The following is a 17,573-nucleotide window of genomic DNA, read 5'->3' as shown; positions in this document are numbered from 1 at the left end:
GATGATCTTATTGCTTCAGTGTAGTTGGGTTTTCAGAATTTTCTTATCAAGTCCCTTCATTAGAGGCTCTTTAATTACACCTTGGTTTGGGAGGTGTATGGGGAGAGGTTATCTTGTGCTTTAATATCTGACTGATAAAGGAGACAAAAGCTTTTGCTTTTTTACTGGATCGTTCACCAAATAGGAATGGAAAGTAATTGACCATAATTGTCACTTGGTTTCCCTGCTTCCTATCCACTCCTCCTTTCCTAATGCTCTTATGGATTTTAAAACATATCTGAAAAATGTGTAGTGGCTTCTGACTTTTGTGTGTCAGTGAAACTTGGAGTATCAGATAACACAGATGGAAAGGATTTTTTCATATTTTTATTTAAAAATCTCTGTCCTGTTGTGGATCTGAAAAAACTGAAATTCAGATGCTATTAGTTCTTCATCATAGTGTCCTTCAAGTTAAAAATTCCTTGATAGTTCTTAATTTCTGAAGTTGTTTCCACATAATTGTGGATCTGCAGTGCAGTAAGACCATGTCTTGCCTTGTACCTGTAATACAGGACTTGTAGGACAACTTAATCTCATGCCCCGTGAGTGTAGCTGAAGCCACCTCCTTTTCCAGTAAATCTCCTGATAAGCAGATAATGTTAAGCTAAGTTAGTGTTTAAATAAAACAAAAAAAAAAATCCCAAACCAACATTCTCACTTCTTGCATTTTACTCCTCATAGGTTCATGTTCTTCAAATAGCTTGTGTGAGCCATTGTAGGGCACGAATAAATAAAGCCACAACAGGGTTCCATTAGCTTTCGTGTATCGCTCCTTGATGAGTGTTGTATTTTGAAAAGGATATATTGCCAGGATGGGAATTAAGTTTTAGATCTGAAGAATTTCAGCTATAGCTGAAAATGTTTCTGTATGTGAATGATTTAGTACACAAGTTGTCCACAAGACTGGTCATCTACGTGGTGATACTGTAGTATGGTACAATCATCTCAAGTCATGTCTCTTTCAATATCTAGTTCTTTACCTCAGTGCATGTAGTTGTTTGTACCCTGAGGGAGTAATATTGTTGCCAGATCAAATGCTGCCATTGGTATATTCTTGGATTCCATAGCTGCACAGGATGATGGTGGTTTTCTGGTATAGGACTGGCTGCGAAATGGAAGGTCCTCATCTACCAGAGCGTTTAACTTTGGAAATCTCCAATCAGTCATAACCTTATTAAGAAAAAAAAATAACATTAAAACATTAAAAGACTCTGACTACAGTTACTAATTATTGCTTTTGAACTCCTCAGTTGATCGAGATAGTCAGGGAAATACATGTCTCCTTACTATGCTGTAAGGATTCTGTTGAGGCTTTTGAGGTGTCTCACTTCAAAACATTGATATATAGTGTCATATTTTACTTCTTTTCCATTATACCTCTGGCCCATTTTGTATTTCACATTTATCCTTTGTAATCAGCAAATTCCTTTTCCAAGTCCTTGACTGTATTTTTCTGAGGGGTATTTTTTTGTATATATACTAATGGTTAGCTTTTTTCCTTAGAGGTTGCAAGAATCTCCTTCTAAAATTATGTCAGTTGTTCTCTTACTCTTGTAGTAAGGATGTCAAGATTCATTGGAAACATGGATGGGGGAACAAAAAACTTGGCTTATATATAACTAGATTTCTAGGAAGGTGGATGTGGTATCTTCTAAAAGAACCAAAATGTTCAAGTCTGTTTTAAAAAAATCAAGGCTTTAAATGTTTTTCTTCTGTAAATTTTGTACTTTGTGTTTTAGCAGATTCCTTTGAAATGCTCAGAAGGAAATTACCATTGCAAGAGCCATTTTAATAAAAAAGATTTAATGAACTCTTTTCCTTTTTAAAAAAAAAAAACAAAACAAAAAATAAGGAGCACCGTTATCAGTCTTGGTTTTCTTGAATGACTCTTCATCACAACTGTAATAGAAGTCACTGTGGTGTGGATGCACATTGCACCCAAAGAATCGAGGTCTTCTGTCTAATCTGGGACATAACAACATGTGCTAAAATTAACCATTGCTATTTCAAATGTTTGGCTTCTGTTTTTCCAAGCCCCAGATCACTGCAAGTGCATGAGGCAACATGAGTTAGCAACATTACATAATGAGGATTAAAAATATCAAAGAACTCTGTTTGCTAGAAAAATACTCCTCTCCCCCCCTTCTTTTTTTTCCTTCTCTTATCCACTTTAGATTCAGGAAAGTTAATAAATATGCAGTTTGGACTGAACTCCACTCTGTTCCCTGAAACAAAAGATTATTCTTTTTATGAAGCTTCTATATATGGTAGGCAGTTTGGTGCTAAGTAACTTAAATCTCAACAAAAATATGGCAGTATTCAGTGTACTGTGAAGTTGGAAGACTGGAAACAAAACACTTTGTTATGTAATGTATTTGTTGGATGATATTTAAAAAAAAAAATCCAGGTTACATGTCTGGTACAACAAGTTTCTGTTGCTTGATCTGAATTTGGCATAGTTTGCACTTAGGCCAGAAATTTACATTAATATAAGGGAAAAGCAAATATCTGCATATCTGTAACTTAGAACAGTAAATTTTATTGTCTGAGCCTTTCTATTTATTTTGATTAGATAGAATCAAATTTAGTTTGAGTCATGGTAATTCAGTTGAGGATATAGATTTGGTCCAAGAATGCTTATTACAATGTATGTTACATTATGATCTGTTTTTTATTTTCAGTCCTGACAGATATAAGGTACTAAGATTTTATTAGCTATGGGAGATTTTAATCTCTTAATAGTGTTGCTGAAAGTATCTTGGGATACTGAGAGATTCTGGCCTACAGCTGAGAAACATGCTTTAAGAGTTACATGGTGAATAGATAATGTGTAAGGCAGAGGATAGGATTAGTTTCCATGCATTCTTAGTTTGCTGATTTTGGTCATCTAACTAAAGTCAGTTTTCTAAACTCCCTTTATAATTACTTGAGAGGAAGACACAAATCCTGCACGTGTGTTTCTCCTTATGATGGAGGATTAGGACAAGTGGGATGTAGTCTTTTAAGGGTCTACTCTCTGCATAATATAAATTGTATTCAAAGCTCTAAATTAGTGTCTTGCAGTCACTAGAAGAGTTTGAGGTTTTCTGGTAGCTTTTCTGAGTTACCTGTAATATTATAAGCAGCTGTAATTTTTCTGTTTTAGAGTAACAGTCTATAGGTTAAGAGTATGAATTGGATGTTCGTGATATATAAACTTAAAGCTTCACATATTAACTAAGTTATTGTCTCACGAATATATTGAAAACTCATTAAAGACTTTAAAAATACTTATATGTAATGTTATTAAAATAATGACAAATGTGTATTGAAATTCATATTACCCGTTTCTGTGTTCTTACCTTTACGTGTAGAAGTACTGCAGAATTACGTATGTTTCCTGTCACTCTCAGTCAAGTTACTCATCTGAGGAAGATCACTCACTAGGGACCTGTAGATCATTTTTATTGTGTTTAAGTGATAAATGAGCTTTTGACAGTTGTAATCTCTTCTTGGGTGCAGAGAACATAATAAGCACTTAAACCTTTATCTTTCTTAAGGGAAGAACTAAAGTATCATTGCACAAAAAGATTAAAACCAGGTTTTGAAAATCAGGGCTTCTTGTCTATATATTCAGCATCACACTCCATTACACTCTGGGACAAAAGAAACTGTTATAATAGAAAAATTTGCAGACTACGTTGCGTGCCAGAGAGGGAGTTACAGATGCATATAGACAGATCAATAGATAAACGCAAACTTAAGATGGAACATGTATTAGCTGAATCAAAAATAGTGTGTTTTCCCAAAATATGGGAGATATATATTATGCATATTTTTAAAGCCAAGATAAAGTTACTCTTTCCTTTTCTTTTTTCAAGCTGCCAGCTAATAAAGATGCCTTCCGGAAGACATGGAACCCTAAGTACACGCTACGCAGTCATTTTGATGGAGTGCGGGCATTAGCTTTTCATCCTGTAGAGCCTGTGCTGGTTACAGCCTCTGAGGATCATACTCTAAAACTTTGGAATTTGCAGAAAACGGTTCCTGCCAAAAAGCAAGTATACGGGTTTTTATAAAACATCAATTGTGTTTTAAATTGGTTAATTTCTTAAAATGTTTTCAGAGTTTTTTAGCAGAGATTTCATGTAGTGTAATAACTCTTCCTTTTTCTTTCAGGAGTGCCTCTTTAGATGTAGAACCCATCTACACGTTTAGGGCCCACATGTAAGTGTTTGACATAATTAATACTTGATAAATATATTGTCGTTGTCTCATGGATTTTTGAGACACTTCAGCTGAAATGCCACAAATGTATTCTAGTTTTACATTGTATATACAAGGTCCATTATACTTCGTAAAAACGGGTGAATACTGAGTCCCTGGCGTGAATTGTACAGGCCATGATAAAACAAGAATAGGAAGTGTCAGATGTGGTTAGTTGTAATGGAACAGAGAGATTGTAGAAGAGGACAATTAAATCATCTGAGTAATAGGTATGTCTTGGACTGTGAGTTTTATATATAATATATGAATAAGATAAATAAGGTAAGATCCCACTGAATGCAGATTCAATGAGTGGAAAATCAGATCAAGCAAGTTACTAGGAGGGTTTTGCATTTTTTTTAGGGGCTTGAACAAGAATAAGAGATAAAATTTCATTGCCAAGATAGGGCGTGGGTATGAATTCATACCAATGCTTCTCAGTGCTGGGGTAACTTGGAAATCAGTGAGATAACTGTTGTAATTGAAAAGTTGATTAATACCTGAGTAAAGTTCTGATAGCTACAGTCAGTTCTCCTGCAGTGTCAGCACAGAGTTTCTCCTTTCCCATCTTAAGTTTGCCTGCTTTGTGTGCAGATGGTGGTTCATTGCACACCATAACAAATATTCTCATTTCTGTTTCTAGTCCAGCCCAAGATCTTGGGAAACAGATTGCACAAACTAGTCTGAAACAAGGAAAAGATCTTTGTTGTGGCAGATGGTGACAATGAGCTCACCTAAATTAAACAATGTTAGCAAAACTTGCAAATTGAGCTGGGACTTGTAATGCTGCTGCTAATTTTTCAGTTTGTGTTAACTGCTTTATTACTGCCTGAGTTTCAGTTGCTAGTTTTGAATTTTGCTTCTTTCTAATAGAAGGTGAGACAAAAATGCGCAGAACGTAGCCAGTCACAGTAGTTTGAGTCTGTTTTGCTTATTTAACTAAAGATCCAGTCTCCAACCCAGTTAGTGGGTAAGCTTCACCAGAGCTCTTTGATAAGTGTGGAAGTGGATAATACTTCCTGTGCCGGCCTCGACAAAGGAAAAAATAAATCAATAGTTTGTGTTAGGAAATCTACACTTACTGTCGTCACGCTTCTTCCCTTAAGCCACTTAACTGATGGAACGTAATGTCTTATTTTTGCATTTATTAGCTAAAGCATGAAACGTTCTTCCTTTTGAGTGACAGAGGTTCACTGACCAGTTCAGTTATCCTTCAGATCTCTTTCTGTGTCTAAATTTGGGCTTTTTTTACTGAATACCAGAAGGTAAGATTTGGGGAATTTTGATACCGAACTGATCGCCACCTTTGATGAGACTGGTAACAAAGTAATTTTCCTATTTGCTTTGAGCAACGTTCCCTTTCAGCCTAGCTTCATGGAGGATTCAACCAATAGTTTTCTTTTTCACCATCTTCAAATATGTAATTCTAGTTTGCTGATCTGCACTTAAGCAGCCAGTGACCTCCTTATATCCTGAGCATGACCCATCAAATGAGTCAGGCATCTGATTTTGGGGATATGTTTTTACAATACAGTTAAACATGACTTAGTAGTGTGTCCACGGAAGTAGAGCTGCTGCTTCCTTTGTGCTACAGCTTGTGCTTGTCTGGTACCACAGCAAACAGGTTGAAGTTAAACCAGTAAAAGTCTAACCTTGGCCAAAAAGTACTCTCTCTGGGCTCATTTTTCAGAACCATTTTACTGAGGCATAGGTTACTGTCAGTTCCTAAAACAGGATAAGATAGCTGGAAGGGGGGCTGCAACCATCTCTTTCAGCACAGCTGGCTATTAGAGTGGCACACATGCACTGTAAAAACTCACCATTTGTAGGTGTAGTTACTGTTGTTTCTGACAAGTAAGACTGTGTTCTTTGAATTGCTTAAATTTGGATAGTTTTAGTTAATTTTTTACTAATATTTTAATACAGATTAGTATCACTCGTTGAGACTTTAAAAAGGTTTTAACAGAACTGTTTCTTTGGATTTTTTTTTTAAACTACATAATCTAATCCATTTTTTTTGCCAAATTTTCACTTCTATCCTGTAGGCAGTTTCAATAAACTTGTTTTTCTCTGTCTCCCAATAGTGGACCTGTATTGTCATTGGCAATTAGTTCTAATGGAGAACAGTGTTTCAGTGGTGGCATTGATGCAACCATCCAGTGGTGGAACATGCCTAGCCCTAATGTGGATCCATATGATACCTATGGTAAGTACCTCTTAAAAGATAAACAACTCATGACCATTGTCTTCAACATTAATTTTCTGCTTCAAGCTAATTTGTTTTCTAGAGCTTTTGTGAAATGTAACTGCCATTTATCAACTAAATGGTGTGGTAAACATTAATTATTTATTCCCACTTGCATTGGTGACATATTTTTTATAGAACTGTAATGGGAAGACTGGAAATTTCTGACATTTACACAGTAAAGAAAAAATTAATTATAACTCTTAGTTTTTAAGAAACACACTTACTAATTTGAACCAAAATTCCAAATTTTTGAATTATTATTTATTTCTTCTGATAGGAAATTCTCAGAAAGCTAAGATAAGTACACTCAAATTCTATGTCCCATCTTTCTGATCTGCATCTTGGTTCCCATAACCAATGTCTCTAAAATAAAGAGGTGATAACTGCTTGGAAAACTGCACATCATTCTCCTGCCAGTGATGGTGATCAGCATTTTGTCTTTAGTGTAATTCTATGGGTGCAGTTCCATGATTGACTGAAGTTTGAATGAGACGAAGTCCAGATTTCTTCCTCTCCCCCTCTTGTCAACGTAATGAGTGAGCTAATACAACACTTGGGCTGCATAATCTGTGGCAGTGAGATGGGGAGGGATGGGAAGCAGTGCTGTCTTGCACCAGTTTAGGAAGACCACTCCACACTGTCGCTTAAAACCAAGGCTCATATTGTGCCCTTCTGCTAAAAATTTATTCAATAGTCTTATCACTAAAAATGGTCTGATGTGTTCATGCAGGTGGGACTGTTGGTGTGACTTTCGTGGGTCTCAAACAGAACTGTCTCTACTCAAGTGACAAAGCTATTTTTAAGAGAGAACTCTAATAGGATTTTTTTTATTCTCTAAAGCTTATTAGAGGTTTGGGTTGCAAGACTAACTTGCTTTTAACTTCCTGAAAAACTAAATTTTAGTGATTTATCTGACTTTATTCCTTTCCATTTATCTTTTTCTCTCACTTCTCTACTCAAAGTCTGGTAGAAAATAGATTAAAAACCCCTCTATAAAAGACAACTATGAAGTATCAGCAATAAGAAAGTAATGTGTTTACTGGTGCCACAACAGAAATAATCTTGTTTTAACTATTATGGTGCTTGAGAGTTTTAGGGCTTGCCCTTGTGTTAGCAGAGTAAAAACAGCATTAGGCATCAGTGTTTTAAGTGGAAAGTAGGTGGTTTTGCACCTTGTACAGAGCAAGGGCTGTGGCCATCTTTAAGATGGTGAATTTGGAGGGGAGAAGCGAGTGCCTCAGAGAGCAGGTGGTAACAAGCGTGTATTATTCTGGCAAAAGGGACATAGTTGTTTGTGGGGTTTTTTGGTTAGTTGGTTTGATGGGGGTTTTGTTTGGTTTTCTTTTTTCATGTTTTTTCTTTGTTTTTTGTTTAGTTTGGGTTGGGGGTTTTTTGGGTGTGGTTTTTTTGTTGGGTTGGTTTTTGGGGGTTTTGGGGGTGGGGGTTTGTTTTGGTTTTTTGAGAAAGTTGGCACTGATTGTGCAAAATGACCTCCTATGTAATGTTCTAGCTGTTGCTTAAACAGGAAGGGCTGGGGGTGATATGACAGTTTTATGTGGCATTTCATTTATAATGAGGTACAAGAAAGACTAATTTAATGTTTCTTCTCTATAAAGATTTTATTTCTGAACTTTTGTTTTTTTCCAGAGCCAAACGTTCTAGCTGGCACATTAGTTGCTCACACAGATGCAGTCTGGGGTCTTGCATACAGCGGTGTAAAGAATCACTTACTATCTTGTTCAGCAGATGGCACTATTAGATTATGGAACCCACCAGAAAAAATGCCCTGTATTTGCACTTACAATGGAGAGAAAGGTAAGTTTTCACAGTGGTTTTGAAAATATATTATGAGGCAGCTGATGGTGCGTCCAGGCTCATTATCTTAATTTATCAAAACTAAGTAACAGATCTAAAGGGAAAAGTTCTTTTAATGAAGTAATTCTGGTGTTGTAGCATTAAAGGGAGCAAATTTCTTCTTTAAAGTTTGAGTGTGAAACAAACTAAATGTTTAAACTGTCAAGAATTTTAAGTGTTTAATTCTTTGTAAAGACGTTTTTTTCTCTTTCTAGAGCATGGAATACCTACATCAGTTGACTTCATAGGTTGTGACCCTGCTCATATGGTGGCATCTTTTAACACTGGCAGCACAGTCATCTATGATTTAGAAACATCCCAGTCAGTGGTAATGCTTTCATCACAAATAGAATCTGGTAAGTAAGGCTCTTCTTTATTAAATATTCATCTTGGATGAGGTACCTTTATCTGAGCTTTATTATATGGTGAATTAAATGAAAAAGTTTTGCTCTTCTCCTGCGTCATGTAGTTTGAAAGTTGGTTAGATGCTTAAAGGTGCCTGGAACAGACATGATGGAAAAGATTGTGGATTAGCAGAATTTTGAAAGCAGTTAGAGATAGTGAAAGCAACGGGTTTTGTTCTCTAAGCTGAGGTTTCTCAAGATTCAGTTGTATGAATTGCATATTAAAAAATCAGTTTTCATTATATAGCCTTGACATGGAGGATATTAAGACAAGTAAATAAGTGATTTAAGCACAATATTAGTTCAGTGTAGAATTCTGCACACGTTGTGATTAAACGTTCTCTCCTGTGGAACTTCTAATATTAGAAATTCTCTTGCTACAAACAAGGTGCTATGATGATGTAACTTTTTAAGAATTGTATGGATCTGATTAAAGTCTAGATAGAGCAACCTTCTTTTCTTGAACCTGTGAAAATATTCCTTAAGGAAAACCTCCAGTTTCTGGTCATTCCTTTATCTGAAATGAGATCTCAAAAAGTAATGCAATGGTAGAATTTGCTTCTCCCCTCCAAGTAGTCCAGTTTACTTAGTGATTATATGTACAGTATTAAGTAGCTTACATAAAGACTTCAACACAGGTTACAGAACTGTGTAAAAGCTATATTCTAGGTAGCTTATGCAAAAACCAGCATTAATAGTGAAAAAGAACATCACAAATTAGAGAAATACTTTTCCTAGTTTGAGGAGAGAATCTTAAACGGAATCCAGCAAAATTAAGCACAGAAATAAATGGAAAAAGGAACACTAGCATATCAAGATAAGAAAATGTTTTTTAAATAGTATTCTAAAAACTTTTAAAGAGATTCTAAACCATTAATTGTTTCTTTAAGTTGAAATAAGACATAAATATATCCAACAGAGTCTCATGGGTTAGGTTGACTTCAGTTATTTGGATTCCTTCTCTGCCCCGCACCCCCAAGCTAAATATTTTTTGATGTGGAGATGTAAGAGGTGTATTCTAAACATACAGTATAGATGCCAAGTTTGTTTCTACTTGTCTAGCGCTGCCCTGCAGTACTTGGTTGGTTTTTTTGGTAGCTCTCTCAAGAATCTTTCATGTGTATAAACCACTTGTACAGCTTTAACCTTACCGTACATGGGCTAGAGTATACCTGGCTTAGCTGCACCCTGTAAAGCAAGAAGCTGTTATGTATTTATTAGGAGATTCATTGATGCTCTGCCTAAAATGTTATTTATATAATATTAGTTAATATAGTAAGATAAAGTGTAATGCTAAAATATTCTCATTTTAACTTTAATCCTTTCTTTAAGGCAAGTGATTTTTTTTATTATTATTTTCAGGTGTACAATCAAATAATCATATTAACAAGGTAGTAAGTCATCCCACACTTCCTGTAACTATTACTGCACATGAAGATAGACACATCAAATTTTTTGACAACAAAACGGGTAAGGATAAAGACAACCTGACTTTTACATATGAATATGATTAAGGTAAATGTGGGTGGACATGGGAAGAATCCATTTGTAGAAAACTTACTAGTGATGCAGTTTACACAAGAGAACTTTTGGTATTTGCAAGATTAAACCTCTTAAATACCTTTTCAATTGAATAGTGATATCCATTGCAATTGTGACTTCAGCAGTCAGAAAATACCCTCTCAAAACACGCAGAGATAGTTGTGAGGGACAAGAAGATCCTTTCCAGTTAGCGCTCTGCTAATTTATAGATTATGTCTGTCATTTTCTTCCTGTCTGCATCATTCCCATGCTTTTAACTCTTAAGCATGTATCAGTTACGTTTTTCAACTCTCAGTAGTAAAGAACATTGTTTAGTACCTATTAGGGCAAGAAATAACCCTAAAGTCATTGTAGTAGTAGAATCCTGTGTTATACTTAAGCTGTTGATAAGTTTATAAAACAGAAAAGGATCTGGAAAAAGGAAAGGAAATAGTATAGGGAAAAACTGCACAGTCTGTCATGACAGAAAGGTTCGAATAATTGTAAGAACGAACATATCTTTCCCGTTCATCAAGTTATGAGTCACTTCCTGCATTTTAGCCTAACAAAGTTGGAAGAAAAAAAAAAATTGGGTTCTTGAGTTTTTTGTTTTTAAAAGCAAAAAGCTAAGACATTTTTTCCCCTTCAGGAAGAACTGAAGATTTTACTAGACTTAAGAGCAGGCAAATTAAATTCCATGTGGATAAATGTGAAATGATGCATGCAAGGAAAAATAAACTTTATAGTATAAAATAATAATCACTGGGCTGACTATTCTTAATCAAGGTAAAACCTTAGTTATAAGAAGAGGTTGGATGAAAATGTTAGTTCGTCGCTTAGGCAGTCAGAACAGCAGAATGAGTGTTAGGAGGAAGGGAAGGAATAAACAATAAAAAGAATAATTGGTAATACCTTTGCATGGATTTTTGGTGTATCCACATGTGTACTTTGTGTTACTCCAGTCTCCCTTATTTCAAAGTGATATAGCCAAATTAAAATGTTTCAATGAATGGTTAAAAAGATGATCAGAACCTTCAGGAGCTTTTAGCTTCTTCAGGAAGAATCTTAGAAACTAAATAGGCTGAGGTTTTTCAGGATGATGATAAGATGATACACCTTTTTCATGTTAGTCATGGTCTTACAGGGATTTATTTGTTCTCTTTTCCCATGCATAAATTAAGGTTCAGTTGATAAGCCCCCAGCAGGTGACAGGTTCAACACATAAAGAGGTGGTTGTTCTTGTAATGTACAGTTAAACATTTTGGAACTCCTTCCAAAAAGCTTCATGAGATGCTAAAAGATTATATTGAGTCTGGGAATGGAGGCCACTGAAAAGAAATGTATTAAGAGTAGTTGAATGCAGAGATAGCACCCCTGGTTTGGACAAAACCAAACAGTTAATTATTAGAAGCTGGAGCGTATTCTGGGCAAGTATCACTTAGAGTTGCCTCGTTTTAATTTTCTTCCCTGGTTTATCACCAATAGCTTCCATCCTAGCAATGACAGAGTTGGATTGGCATTTGGTTTGACTCAGTAAGTCTCTTTCTACAAAGCTTCATCCACACTTTGTCCAACTGGGGAAGGTATTAGGACATTTAAGGGACTGAAAATTTAAGTTCTCACCCAGTCATTTTAGGATTGCTCTTGATTGTCATTGCTAGCAGTAGCAATGCCAGATGGATAAAAGAAGTGCTTATAACAGGAATGCTTTTTTGAGAGTTGTGTGCCATTTACCCATATGCTTATACAAGAGTCTGCAGTTGAGACTTAATAATTTCTAACAGAATTGTATCATTTGGATATTATTGGAATCTATGTGTGTGGTTTATTCTATATTGCATTTAATGGGAATGTTATTTTTAAAACAAAAAAATACTTCAGAGGAAATTCACTGTTTATTTTGCTTTCAGGTAAAATGATCCATTCTATGGTTGCTCACTTGGATGCTGTCACGAGTCTAGCTGTAGATCCTAATGGAATCTATTTAATGTCTGGAAGTAAGGGTTTTTTAATCTTCTGTATGCTCTATAAATTTTGCATTTATGAAGCACTTACTTAACTGTCTGACAAATCTAACTTTGTCATTTGTCTTTTTTTTTTTTTCTTGTTTTCCTAAACAGGCCATGATTGTTCCATTAGGTTATGGAATTTGGACAGCAAGACGTGTGTGCAAGAAATAACAGCTCATAGGAAAAAGCTGGATGAATCAATTTATGATGTAGCATTTCATCCATCAAAAGCATATATTGCCAGTGCAGGAGCTGATGCCCTTGCCAAAGTATTTGTGTGACACAGCAGAACAAACCTGCATCATAACAGCAGGTCTGTTTGGACAAAAAAGAGGGAATGCGTCACTGCCATCAATGATAAGGTTACCGATAAGACACTACATCTGATCTGCCTGGGTGAAGGCTCTTATGTGGGGCAGGTATAAGTTGGTGAGAAGTCACCACATCTTGAACAATGTCAGGCTCATTCATTTAACTGTAATTACTGTATTTGGGGGGGTGGGGAGAAATACAAAAAAGAAAACCAGTATTTGTAGCCTTGACTGGATATGAACTGAGCGTATGTCTGTTCTTTAGGTGTCTTTAAGCAAACGTGGAGTCTGATCTTACAAAAAAGACTTTTATTTTGGACTCTGTGTGCTGCCTTAGGGTTAGGAATGTGGTGCTCTTGTGGGGGGAAGTGAGCTCCAAGAGTAGCTTTCTTTTCATCTCTTAGTAATCTTCTGTTTATCAGTTGAATGCCACAGATTCCCCTTTTAAACTTTTATTTTGCTTTAAAGAAAAGGAAATTTAACTTAAAATATTTTAGCATTAGTTGCACAAAATGTTTGGATAAAATTCTAGTTTTTATAAGTCTTTTTATATATTTAGCCTGTCACAACAGTGCTCAAGATTGTATTGATAATGTTTTTCTGCATTATAGAACCCTAAAACACAGAGATCTCACTGACCCGCTGCCGTGTAACCACACTCTTCCCTTCTTTTGCCTAATACAGCTCAGCTAAGTCCTTGCATAAGGATGCTAATTCATCATCATCGCATAACTGTCTTCATAAATAAAGGACTATAAAATGTGTTCAGATGAAACACAGAGGGGTTAACACCCCCAAATGAACTCTTTAAAAAAAAAAAAAAATTAATCTTGGCATCCTATCACTATGTGATATTTTGTACATCTTACTGTATTTACGAATTTATTTATCAAGGATTACCCATCTTGCTAATGGCCTATTGTTATTTATTTCACTTTTTGTTGGTCTTTATATCCTTTTATGTAGTGTGTTAAAGGGCCCTGTATATGTATTATGGCACTCTTTGAACAGTCTAAAATAGATGAGAAAATGGGACATTTGATAATTCTAAAGTTGCAAACCAATATTTTTTTTTTCCTCTGGTTAAGTACCTGGAGTGGAGTTGATTCCAAAAAAAAAAAAAAAAAAAAATCTTGTTTCAGAACTTTTGGAGTGAAAAATATTTTTATTTGCGTTTCAAATAGAGTACAAAAGTAGTTGATTCAAGATTCATAAATCTGCTGTGTTTTGACTAGTTATTCCCTGCTTTTATTTTATTTTCAGATGTGCTTCAGTTTATGGTGTAACTAAAGATTTTGTTTGTGTAATGCATGATTAATACAATAAAGTATTTTTTCTAGTCTTCCACAAAACTTTTCTGATCAGTTTGCGAGTTTTGATGAGTTTTGTAAGGTTTCTGTTTTACAAACTATGAATCAGCAAATTTTTAAGATTGTACCACATAGCAAAAGTACAGCTGTTGAAAAATAATGTATATAAAATGCATATAATAAATATTAAATGGTGTACCTGTATGTTACTGTTGGCTACATTATTTTGTGTTGCACAGTTTGAAAGTGTCATTCTATAAATTACTAAATTAGGTCTAAATTTTAGCAAAATGACCTTTTGTTTATTATGCTTACAATCTGCTTTGCTTTTGGAAAATTGTAATAGTTGTCTGGATGTCAACCAACTGTTCAGTTTCAAGCAGCAGTACCCACATATAAGAACATGTTTCCACAATATTTTTAAAGATTTTTACAAGAACAAATTGAAAATTGATATTCTTAGAGCCTTTATAATAAAGTTATAATCACACTGTTTTTTCACTATCTCTGTATATGAAGTGATTCTCAAGTGATTTAGGAGCCAGGAAGATACTCTGGTTTTATTTTAAACAAACAAACAAAATTTTAAATGCTTAAAATTTGCCCATATGTCAGTTGTTACCTATTCACCTTTGTCCATTTCTTTTACAAGTCCTGCGATAAAGATGATGTGCAAGAGGGCAGTCTTTTTGCAAACGGCTAAGCTGCAGGTCAGCATTTAGCTACTGTCTGGTGAGTCACTTTGCTGAAAGTGTATCAGCAGAAACAGAATACCACAATATGAATCTTAGATTTTCATATAAAAGTAGTATGCTTAGGTATAAATTACCTTAAGCTGGAACATGTTCCTGTAAGTGGTTGTAACTGTATTGTTCCATGTAAGTTTCCAGTTTTGCAGTGAGAATGTATCTCATGCCATCTCATGTCAAGCAAATTAGATTTTAAAAAGAAAGGAAAAAAAGGTGCTTATGGTAGGCAGAATACTGCAGTTATATTCTGAAATTAATTTTGTTTTAATAATAATAATGTTGCGTTGTTTGAAATGTTACAGTAAATTATAACTGTATTAGAAATTGGAGAATTTTGTCCTTTATCATGAAGATTGAGGTGAGGCCTTTCAGTAACTGCTTGTAGGACACTAAGACTTTACTTTTGAAAGTAACATGCAGCTGATTTGCACTTTTTGTTCCTTCCAGTCTAAAGCATTCAACTAATCAACAGACAAGAGAGTATTTGAATTTTATTGGAAGTAATTTCATAATCGCCTTTTCTGAAGCCAAACGTTGTTTCTGGCAGCTTTTCCAGACTGCTGCATTTTAATGCTTAAATGAAATGTGATTGTTTAATAAACATTGCCATGCATAACATTTACCTTTTTTTTTTTTTTTAATTGTATTAAAATTGAAATGGTAAAACAAAAAATATTTGCTTATTTTTCTTAATTGAAATCTTAACGGTCATCTTAGTTCACTAATGCCTAGTGGATTAAATGCTGTAGTGAGGCTTCGCTTACTGAATACTGACAACAATCTCTAACAGAGTCTTGGTTTATTTATTGTGGGGTATAACGTGCTAAAACCTTTGGGTTTTGGGTTTTTTTTAGAACAGAAGAGCTGTAGTACTGGTGATGGAGAGAAAAAATTATAGTGCTGAGATGAATGCTTTCATTTAGCAAAAACACCCCAACTTATGAAAGGAGTGATTTACTTCTATTTTGTAAGACCCAAAGGACTTGTGCTCAGAACCTGAATGGAAAGATACCTAAATGTGTTTAATAATACACATTTAGCATCTAGAGTACAATTGGTGTAACAGACTTACTCCTCATACTGCTTGTTGGAACTGTTTTAAGCAGATGAGTGGTGACTGTAGTCCAGCATCTTGTCTACGTAAGTATCAAATACATCTGAAAAAGGGTGTAACAAGCCCTGATCAAGAACCTTCCCTAATTTAGAAATCCTAGTGAAGAATTTATTTGCCAGGGGGTAACTGGTAGATTTTCCTAGTGGAAAAACTCTATGGGCTTGAGGATACATTATCAGAGGCTGTCCATTTCTCCTATGTTAACTGATTTATTTTAAAACTGATGGCTCTCTGTGTCCTGACATACTCTTACTATTACGTGCTTCCCTAGAGCTTCAGTCTCAAATCAGTGGAAAGCTTCTTGGTCACACAGTGCTGACTGCTCTTCCTTCTAGCCACAGTGTCACATAAAAGGTGCCTCAAACAAATGGATCCCAGTTGAGTTACTGGGGTTTTTTTGCAGGGAGGCTAAACACACAGATAAAGGTGGTCTACACAAATCCTGCTGGGAAAATGAGTGCAACTTCTTTTCCTCCCAGAGAAGGTACATGGTATTGAAAATATGACTGACCTTACCTTTTAGCTGTGTTTGGTTTCACTACAGAGAGTGTGTGTGTGAGTGTGTGTGTGTGTGTATTTTTATGTTTATTTTTTAATAACTTTTTTAAAAGGAAAAAATTAGCAAAACCAGAAGGCTCTGGAATTGTTTTTAAATGGTGCGTCTGAGGTATGCTTGAATGAAGGTTTAAGTTCTGTATTTAATACTTGCTTTGTTGATACTCAGAGAATACACATCCTTGACTCCTATGCAAACTAAATGGCTTATATTAATAGATTTTTTAAAAACTAATTGTTCCAGCTACAAAAATTATAAATGTCATAAAAATACATTGCTTTGTTTTCTAGTTTTAACATAGAACCAAATTTTGACTGACTTGATAATGGGAAGCAACATGCTTTCTTCTTAGTCCTCCGTCTTACCTTTGTATCTTAATGGCCCCCCACAAGAGAAGTCATCTAGACTTTCTGAAAATGTGGATATAGCAAAAAAACCCTTCAATTTTTGAATATTTACAGAGTTTAAGGAAGATAATTTAACTCTGGTGAGATCCCTAGTAATGAAAAGGAGGCAGTGTGAGGTAGCCAAGGTCATAAGGCTCTTGTTGTCAAGAATCACTGAATCTCTGACTTCAGTGCCGTAAACTTCTCTGCTGAAGACAGTAAACTGAAAGTGTTGATGTGTACAAGTGTTAATGTAGATGCACGTCAAACTGAACAGATGTGAGTGAGGCTTTTGGGTTTTTGGAGGGTTTTTTTGTCTGGAACCTTATTAGGAAATCTTTAATTTTCTAATTATTAATTCCCATACATCTTGAATTTGATATTGTTAATATTTCCTCCTGGAAGGTCATGTCTGGTGTTCCAGCTGATCTGGTCTGGTTTTCCTGAAGCAAAATAACAGCTGAACATTTTTGCAAATATTAAAAGATTTTAAATTCTGTTCAGCATTCATTATTGCTGGCTGACTTCTCCCATCCTCCTCTGTCTCTCAGCTTTTCTTGTTTTGAAAACTCCAGAGGCTTTGAGAAACCTGTAGGAGGAAAGAGTATCTCGTATAAACGTTAGTTCGTGACTCCATGGGTGACCTTCAGACAGCGCTGTCCATTTGGACTCTTGAGAGGATGGGTGACTTCATAAGCTCGGCGCACAGAGGCTCGGGGCCCCGCTGCTGTGGCTGCGGCTCACCTGGCAGGGCCGAGGCAATAAGGGCCGCTAATGGAGCGGGGCTGTGGGGCTCCAGAGCAAGCTGTGAGTAGGCAGGGCAGCAA

The 17,573-nt window shown here is 35.5% G+C and overlaps 1 protein-coding gene across 1 annotated transcript in view; it reads left to right on the top strand.

Annotated features, from left to right (window-relative positions):
• The window catches only part of STRN3 (striatin 3), a 40,521-nt gene extending 26,015 nt beyond the window's left edge, over positions 1–14,506 (top strand). Inside the window, exons 10-17 of the mRNA XM_010174425.1 lie at positions 3,900–4,075; positions 4,198–4,245; positions 6,369–6,490; positions 8,180–8,347; positions 8,602–8,742; positions 10,153–10,260; positions 12,222–12,308; positions 12,432–14,506. Coding sequence (XP_010172727.1) covers positions 3,900–4,075; positions 4,198–4,245; positions 6,369–6,490; positions 8,180–8,347; positions 8,602–8,742; positions 10,153–10,260; positions 12,222–12,308; positions 12,432–12,601 — 1,020 coding nt within the window. The 3' untranslated portion in view covers positions 12,602–14,506. The remainder of the gene's footprint in view (positions 1–3,899; positions 4,076–4,197; positions 4,246–6,368; positions 6,491–8,179; positions 8,348–8,601; positions 8,743–10,152; positions 10,261–12,221; positions 12,309–12,431) is intronic.
• Positions 14,507–17,573: the final 3,067 nt, after the last annotated feature.

The sequence above is a fragment of the Antrostomus carolinensis genome, unplaced genomic scaffold (assembly GCF_000700745.2).
Source record: "Antrostomus carolinensis isolate BGI_N321 unplaced genomic scaffold, ASM70074v2 scaffold15078, whole genome shotgun sequence".
NCBI classification, from domain to species: Eukaryota; Metazoa; Chordata; class Aves; order Caprimulgiformes; family Caprimulgidae; genus Antrostomus; species Antrostomus carolinensis.
Note: the sequence above shows the minus strand (reverse complement) of the source record. Positions and strands in the feature narration are given on the sequence as shown.